This window comes from Equus caballus, chromosome 10 (assembly GCF_041296265.1).
Source record: "Equus caballus isolate H_3958 breed thoroughbred chromosome 10, TB-T2T, whole genome shotgun sequence".
NCBI lineage: Eukaryota > Metazoa > Chordata > Mammalia > Perissodactyla > Equidae > Equus > Equus caballus.
The window spans coordinates 39,212,695-39,221,980 of NC_091693.1; the positions used below are offsets into that span (position 1 = coordinate 39,212,695).

A 9,286-nucleotide genomic window follows, 5' to 3' on the forward strand; every position below is an offset into this window, starting at 1 on the left:
TTTAATTAATTCTTTTTTTTTTTTTTTTTTTTTTTTACAAAAGACAAAGCCCTTAGCCTTTATTTGGTCGTGTTTCTCTGATTCAGATCCAGAAGTAGCTGTCTGTTTCAGGGTAGACTGAGGGTCTGAAGAATCTGGGAGAAAGCACATAAGGGGAAACACTTCACAGCTGCTCTCGCAGAGACACAAACACCATGCCGACAAGGCAGGAAAACACAACCTAGTGTACATTAACAAGCACACTTTCTCATCTGCAAGTTTTATGTTGTTTTTGTTTGGGTCGTATTTATATGAATACATGCCTAGGAAATGACTGATGCTCTGTAACTATGTTTTCCTGTAGATCTTCATTACTCAAAGTGTAGTCCATGGACCAGCAGCGTCTGCATCTCCTGAGAGCCTGTTAGGAATGCAGAATCTCAGGCCCCACCCTACACCTATGGAATCAGAATCTGCATTTTAACCAATGGGCGATTCATTGCCCATTAAATTTTGAGAAGTGCACTGTAAAAATCAAATCCATTTGACTTCCCATTTTATTCAGGAACCCCCCGCTTCACATCCACAGATCCTGTGTGTGCCAAGCATTATTCTAAGAGCTTTATACACAAATTCTCAGTGGGTCTTACCCTGGCCATACGTTAGAATTACCTGAAGAGAATGTTTAAAATAATTAACAAAACAGGAAACAATAAGTGTTGGAGAGGATGTGGAAAAAAGGGAACCCTCAAACACTGCTGGTGGGAATACAACCTGGTGCAGCCACTATGGAAAACAGTACGGAGTTTCCTCAGAAAATTAAGAATAGACCTACCATATGATCCAGCTATCCCTCTGCTGGGTATTTATCCAAAGAACTTGAAAACACAAATGCATAAAAATACATGCACCCCTATGTTCATCGCAGCATTATACACAATAGCCAAGACTTGGAAGCAACCTAGGTACCCATCAAGGGATGAATGGATACAGAAGATGTGGTATTTATACACAATGGAATACTACTCAGCCATAAGAAATGATGAAATCCAGCCATTTGTGACAACATGGATGGACCTTGAGGGTATTATGCTAAGTGAAATAAGTCAGAGGGAGAAAGTCAAATACCGTATAATCTCACTCATAAGTAGAAGATGGAAACAACAACAAACCATAGGGGAAGGGGGCAGGGGGGAGGGTGAAAGGGGTGATTAGGCACATGTGTGTGGTGATGGCCTATAATTAGTCTTTGGGTGGTGAACATGATGTAATCTACACAGAATTCAAAACATATTACGATGTACACCTGAATGTTATATAATGTTATAATCCAATGTTACTGCAATAAAAAAAAGAGAGTATAAGGCTTTATGCCAGATAAGATGATTTAATTAGTCTGAGACAGGGTCTGAGTAAAGGCATTTTTAAAGTTCCCCTGATAAATCAAATGTGCAGCCCAGGTTGAAAACAATTGCATTATCCCATTTAATTTTTATCCGCAAACGTGGAGGGGGGTATTATCACAATTACAAAGAAACTTTCTCATGGTTGCAAAACATGGATTTAAACTCAAGTCTTCCTGACGTCAAATACTTGCTCTCACATTTTAAACCTACCAGTGTGTTGAGGTCCTTTATACAAGCAGTTGGTTCCAAACTTCCCACTGTGTGATCACTCCAACATGCAACACTCTGTCGGAAAGCCTCTGAGGGGAGGGAAGAAGAGTGGACTCAAGAACCTTAAGCCTGGGCAAGACTGAGATGGAAAGATGAAGAGACATAAAACTGGTTCTCCACAAAAACAGATCATGCCAGTGCTGAACCCATCAAGATTATTCAATAAAATGAGTGGATAGATAAAGGACAGGGGGAGCTATAGATCTACACACACAGTCATAAACTGGATTAGCAAATGGTTTAGAAAAGACAACCCAGTGTGTTTACAAAGGTATCCAGGGCACAACTTCTGGACTAAGGAGCTCCCCTTTGTGGACTGCTCTATCACTGCAGTCCCATCACCACACTTATGAGCAGGAGATGTCCTGAAATCCAGCCCAATATGGGATGACCAATGAGAGGCCAATGTGTGGAATGCTCCCACAGAGTCAGGAAGGATGTGAGTCATCATTTAAGCAAGCCATGTGTGCATCCTTTTAAGCATTTACCATAAATGGATCCCTGTATCACCATCTGTTCATTTTAGGTACAGGAAATATTATAAGACCATTTTTGTTATATAGATTTCCAATTAGTAGTTTTGAAAAAGATTTCTCCTATCTTTTGAAATACATAAAATTAAGTAAAACAAAAGGGCACTTTCTTTTACAAACTATACTTGGAATAGTGTGAAGTCTCTCTCTTTGTCAGCTGGCCCAATTCCAGGGACTGGCTCCCTCCGGGAGCACTGAAAATCCTAGTATATCCCTAAGATAGAGATGTTGACTTTGAAAGTCCAATTTACCTGGCAGATGTGTGAAATGGCACACAGAAAACTCCCCACTGCGGATGATGAAGAAGCTAGGGGACAACAGTCAAGGAGGAAGGGCCATCATATAACCTTACTTGTTTTCTCATTTATATGGTCCATTTTCTATCACAGAAATTTATTTTTGTGATACGTAAGATTGTACTCACATTTATATATGCCTGTTTTTAAAGTGAGTGCCAAAATTACACAGACTTGAAAATCTGCCATCTGGGAAAAACTGACATAAGTATACCTCTGGTCTGTGCAAAAAAGCAGCTCTTTGTAAATGATAAACAGCAAGTGTTACACAGTTGAACTATGCATATATCAACCACAAACCAATAAAATTTTGAAAAGAAAAAGATAGTAATGAGAAAATCATAGCAGTGAATGTTGTTTAAGTAAATAATTAGCTCCCTTTATTTTGAATATAAATACTCTGTCTTCTAACCTCTGACTTTGCCCAGCCACATTAATCAAAGGCCACGATGTTTCAAAATATTAAGATTTTAGCATTATTCCAGATGAGAGGTGAATAAGAAAATAACTGTTTGCATATATCAAGAAAAACTTTAGATTTATTTTAGGGATCCTCCACCTGACTTTTCAGTTTTGAAAAATCTGCTATTTTAAATAAATGATAAGCCACTTCTCCACTGGTTCATGGATCTTCGTTGTCATGGAGCCTAGAGAAGTTAAGGCCATTTGCAGTGTCCGGGAAGAGGGAGTTAGACTGTGAACCAGAAGCGCCAGCATCCTCTAAACAACGAGGCACTCTGCCCCCTGGTGGACCGTGCCAGGATGGGCTTTGATGAAAGGTGCAGAAGCTTCCCTTCCCACACCCTTCCCCACCAGCCTCTTCCTGTCGGAAAACTTCAGCAGATGCCCTAGTTGAAGACTTTCACCTCCACTAATTACATATTAATTTGAATGAACAATTTCCTTTAACATAACGTAAAAACCTTGGGCTACCTAGTCAGCCCTCTACAGCTAAAAGAAGAACCATATTAAATCAACACAATATCGTTGGTTCTTGTGGCTTTGCATGGGTAAGAAAAGTCAGAGAAGTGGAAAATAAGAGACTGAGGGAAGATGTAGAGGTAGTGAGGGATCTGGGCCCTGGGAAGACAACTGGAAATCTCTAGACAAGCAAGAGGAAGGAGAAGAGAGTTTAAAGGTGAATAAGAGGATACTATAGGAAATGAAATATTTGGCAATCTCCTCTTGGCCATTAGAGCTACTGCAGACCATCCCTGGGGTTCCCTTTTGGCCTTTGGGCTATGTGTCACCAGCCTAAGAGGGTAAGTGTGAAAGGCTCCAAACCTCAGTTGCTTCTAGTTTAGCCAAGTTTCTCTCATTCAGGCTTATTTGGTTTTCCCCGGTCCAACCTCTCAAATATTTCTCAGTTTTTCTATGCTACAAGTGTTATGCATCTGCAAAAAAGGCAATGGGGGAAATAATGGCTAAAGATGAGGTGCCATCTGCCAAGAGCTGAAAGTGTGAGGTATCATTCTAAGTGCTTTCCATGAACAGGCTCTGGGCCTTTGCAACAAACTGCGAGTAGGCTGCATTTGAGAAGGAAAAGGACACAGTGATAACATGCTGTATTTGTGATTCAAACCCAGGGCTTTCTGATATCAAGAGCTATTTTTCTGTCGTCTTCTCTGGTGTTCACATGGGTCTGTCTCCTCCTCTTAGGTCTCCCCAAGCCTGCTTCAACCCAGCTCCTGCTTTTCCTTCTTCTGTATTTCAAACACCATACAGTACTTGGGAATCTCACTACCTAGCTTAGAGACTACACATTCCCTCTAAGAATGCTGGTCTGGAGATCTCTTGTGACAGTAGGTCTAAGTTACCTCTTTGCAAAATGCGAGAGCACAATCTAATTCCTTTTACACTCTTCCTACAGATATAAAGTAAATGCCCCAAGTTGTGGCAGTCCATAACAGTATCATTTATCATCAATTATTCTCTCTCAAAGGCTCAAACTCCTAAACACAACACAGAACCCAATGAACCAATTTTTCCATAATAATAGAATTACTATCCAGTGCTTTTTAGAACACAAAAAGGACTTTTATTTCATTATTTTCCTAAATTTCATTTCCAATTACACATTTGTTGAAAGGTGGTATACCAAAGGCAATTTTCAGTCACAGCAACTCCACCAAAACACATAATCTGAGATTTTACTGCTTGAATGAATTATAGTACTCTCAGGGTTTCCTGGGTAAAGAAGATAAAAGCTAAGATAGAGAGGAAAAGTGAAGAATATTGTTCCATAGGAAATCTCTTGAACTTAACCACTCAGTCATGGGTGCAGTGTTCATTTTTAAAAAGGAAACTCTAAAATTCCTAGAAACACAAGACAATATTGGTATTTTTGGAATGAGAATACATTCATATATTCGTGTGAAAATTTGTGCAATTAAACAATATGGAAAATGTTATTTGTTACCACAGCCAATGAAAATATATTTTCATTTCTATGTAAGTAAAACATTTCCATCTCCCATTTTATGTTCTGCAAAAAAGCCATATGTTTAGTTTATGAAACTATGCCACAGGCAGCAGTAACTGAAAAGGAGCTTAACAGTCTTAACTACATATCCCTGGGATGAATAATATACTTTGCATAATCATGTGCAATGCTGGATGATGATTCTAGATTTCTTATAACTACAAAGATTTGCAAGCTTCTACTTCACACAATATGCCCCACACCCAGTCAATTCAGCCAAATAGTCAAGCAAAAATTAGGTGGATAATCTACAAATGGCAAACAACCCATTTGACTAAATTGACCATGTTTTGTTGATATGAGCATACAATCATTGCAGGTGCCCTATAAAGAAATCATTTGTAAGTGGCTATTTGTTTCAATTAATTTTTACCCCTCAGGCTCCTAGAAGTTGGCTTAATTGTTTCTTAGGCCCAAAGAAAACACAGCTGCATAAACAAAAGACAAACATATTAATAACATAAAAACAGATACCGTGCTCTATGCACATTCTTATCAGTAGTAAGCTAGATTTCTCCATAGGAGAAATGCCACAAAAAATAAACTTAGGGATACAGTAGAAATATAAGATTACCTAATGCCTAAAATTTTATCTTACCCCAGTGACAGGTGCGAATGTTTTTACTTAGTTTACATGTGAACTTCTGAATAGTATATTTTCAAGAGTCATTACCCCAGAGGGAATGTCTGCACAGGAGGCAATCAGCGGACTCCAGCTCAAAGCACCTATTGTCAGACAGTCTGGACTGGTGAGCTTCAAGCAGGGACTGAAGCCACTTTAGAAAGACAACTTGCTTCTGCAGACAAAACGTAGCAACTGCAGAAAGCTCCCTGAAGAACAGAGGGTGAGCCTTCTAAGGCATGTTAAATGCTCCACATGCATATTTGTTTTTCTGTGCTGATGGTCCTTCAGGGTTAATCTTTTTTATTTAGATAATGCATTTTTTATCTTTCCATGTGTAATCTTGCCCTATGTTGGGGAGTCCTCAGAGTGAATTTGAGATAACACCTAAGTATTACTGAAATTTGAAAAGACAGATACATTTAAAGCATTACTGATATCCTATTCACTGGGGTGTTGGGTCAGTGACCAATTTCCAAGGTTCTAAAGCTTGTCAGTTACCTGACTGCAGAGTAAGTCTGAGGTTTGATTCTATCAGTTACAAGGAAAATAGATTCAATTTTATCTTCTCTAAGCTTTTCTAAAGTCCCTGCATGTCGTTTTCTAGTAATCTTTGTTCCTATCCATTTATTTTCTTTAATATAGTTTTTTAGGGTTCTTACTGAATTTTGAAGATTTTTGGAGAAAGGAGCTAGTTCTCTTGGTGACTTTATATGTTAGCACATAAAGGAATTACAGATGGGAAGGAGAGTGCAAATGACTATCAGAAAAAAGTCTCATGCATTTAAGATTTTTTACAAGTCAAAATATACATCCTCCTTTTGCCCCCATTCGTTAATTGTATAAGAACCATTCCTATTTCACCAGTCTCCTTTGCATCTCACTGAATTGGATAAGGAATAAAGATACTCTTCTTGCTCACGAGCAGTGTGCATCTAGCACTCATCAGTTCAGTCAATTGCATTAATAAGATATATAGCAGCAGTGTGGGCTGAGTCGCCCATCATATCCTCTATTTATGAGGATTTAAATGTGTAAAATGACAGGTCCAGGAAATTAAGAAAAATAAAGCAATCTGCAGACTTTGGCACTAGCACACATAATGTTTTGTTTGAGTTGTTAGAAATGTAGTTTGACAATCGCTAAATAGGAATTTATAAACTACAAATCTGCAGAAAACAAACAATTACATGTGTTGGTTCTCAATTTCACGCTCCCCATCTCCCATTCCCACCCACCCCATATAGTTTCAGTTATAATAAAAATAGAGATCTTAACATCAGAATTCTGCTGTTAACTCTTCAAGGTTTCTCTGTGCCATCCAAGCCACACATAGGGTTTGAAGCACCAAATCCACAAGTTTCTACAACCAGGTTTAAATAAACAAAAACTGAAGACTGAAGGATGCCAAAGTAACTGTTCTTAAATGAAGCTGTAACACAAAGTTCTCCCCAAAACTCAGGGTATTAAGCGTCTAGTTCAAGCACTGCCAGGCTGTATGTAGATCTGTCTCAGAAAGGCTTCAGACAACGACTACAAGTACCACTGGTTCTAGAGGGCATCATCCAGGATACCAAGGCCGAGCAGGGATCCCTTTGCCATCATGACTTTTAAAAAGTTGCAGCCCCCCTTGTGATTGGTCGAGGCAGGGTCAGTGCCGAACCTGGGGTTTGAGCGGAGGAAGGGAGCCTCCTCCTGGGCAAGGAGGCTCTATCTTCAGTGTGAACAGTTCTCCTTTCAGAGCACTCTCTCAGGGCCGACCTGGTTTCTCAGGATCCATTCCCTTGCCCAGAAGAGAGAGCCTCACTCCGACCCAGTAACAGTGAAAGAAGAGTCGACCTACCTGTGGAACCAGACACAACATGGTCCCCAAAGGCCGCTTAAGCGACCCCACTGCAACTGACAAGTCAACTTGCGCACTTAAAGCGTATCAGTTTATGGAACGCTTGTTTGAAGTCCTCATTGGACATGGTATAGATGATGGGGTTGATGAGGGAGTTCAGATAGCCCAGCCACGTGAAAAAGTCAAAGATGGCCAAGTGGAACCAACAGGCATCCTTGCAAATCGGCATCACCAAGGAGATGATGAAGAAGGGCAGCCAACACACAATAAACGCTCCCAGAATGATCCCCAGGGTTTTGGTGGCTTTGCGCTCCCTAGCGGCCATGAGTTTCTTCTTCTCCACTAGAGCGTCGGAGACTCGCACTTTGACTTGGTTCACGTACACAGGAGACCCCGACTCGCTGGGCACGTCGGGAGCCCGCGAGTTAATGGAGGTGACCGAGGACGTGGACCCGGGGGAGTCGGTCATCAGCTGGGCTCGGGTCAGACGCTTGCCGGTCCTATTGGGCGTCTGTTTCAAAATCCGGGAGCGGGCTTCCACATAGATGCGGCTGTAGAGGGCGATGAGGAGCAAGGTGGGGAAGTAGAAAGCGCCCACCGTGGAGTAGACCGTGTAGAGGATGTGGTCGGTGTTCACCAAACAGTCCAACACTTCTTCCTCGGCTTTGGCCTGGCGCCAAAAGAAGGGCGGCAGCGAGATGGAGATGGAGAAGACCCACACCAGCGCGATCATGACTGCCGCCCTCTTGGGAGTCCTTTTAGCTGAGTACTCCACGGCGTCCGTGATGGCCCAGTAGCGGTCCAGGGCGATGACACAGAGGTGCAGGATGGAAGCAGTGCAACAGGTGATATCAGACGACAGCCAGAAGTCGCAGACCACCTGGCCCAGCGTCCAGCGGCCGGTGACCACATACATGGTGCTGATGGGCATCACCAGGATGGATACGAGCAGGTCAGTGACAGCCAGGGAGGCGATCAGGTAGTTGGCCGGGGTATGCAGCTTCCGCGTCCGGTACACAGTGGCGATCACAAATGCGTTGGAGAGCGTGGTGGCCAAGGTGATGAGCGCCAGCAGCACGACGAGCAGCACTTTCCAGGGCAGGGCGACGGAGTCCTGGTAAACGTAGCCCTCGGTGCTGCAGTTGTGGGAGGGAGCGGCGGAGAGGTTGACTTGAGAAACCCCAGTCTGGGAGCCCGCGGGCGGCGGCGGGGCGCACTGAGCGCCCGTTTCCTCCATGTCTCTCCTCGCCCTGGCCCCGGAGCACAGCTCTCAGGCATGGAGCGGACGAGGAAGAGGGCGGAAGGACCGTGGAGGAGACCACAGTCTTATCCCTCGGTTGCTAGTCAGTTCCCTGGGTCCCTTAATTACCCCTGCACCCAGGTTCCCAGCTGAAAGTAGAGGTCAAGGGCGAGGCGGGCGAGGCAGGCGGACACGTCCGCTGCGCTTCCAGTGTGCCCGGCGCGGCCGCCGCGTCTCTGGCGGCTCCTCTCCACGCCCCGTCTTAGCCCTGGGTTGCTAAGGACTGGCCTACCGAGCCCCGCTCCTCTCCTGCTCCAAGCCGGGCGTCTAGTGGCCGAGCGCGGTGTTTTGAGGAGGGAGCATCAGCCAGGTGCGGTCTCTTACCCCAAGTGTTCGGGGTTGAGAGTCTCCTAACCCGGGCGCTCCTTAATCTGCAGACTTGGCCCACAGGAGTTTCTCAGCTGTCGAGACCAAAGCTTGCAGGCCCGCGAGGAGTCTTGGTCTTGCGTTCCCGCCCCCCTCCCCAGCCTGGGGCAGTTTCCTGCGGCAGCTGCAGCCGCCCGAGCTGGGTGGGGTGAAGTCTGCGAGCCGGGCTGCGCCGCTCTTTGCGCCAGA

The 9,286-nt window shown here is 43.7% G+C and overlaps 1 protein-coding gene across 1 annotated transcript; it reads right to left on the reverse strand.

The window, feature by feature from the left end:
• Positions 1-7,229: 7,229 nt before the first annotated feature.
• Positions 7,230-8,668, reverse strand: HTR1B (5-hydroxytryptamine receptor 1B). The gene has a single exon (NM_001081779.1). It carries the CDS (start codon positions 8,666-8,668, stop codon positions 7,496-7,498), a length of 1,173 nt encoding a protein of 390 aa, NP_001075248.1. The 3' UTR covers positions 7,230-7,495.
• Between the last annotated feature and the right edge of the window lie 618 nt (positions 8,669-9,286).

Excerpts from the sequence above, each read along its gene's own strand:
- HTR1B (NM_001081779.1), bottom strand. The coding sequence starts at position 8,668 with ATGGAGGAAACGGGCGCTCAGTGCGCCCCGCCGCCGCCCGCGGGCTCC.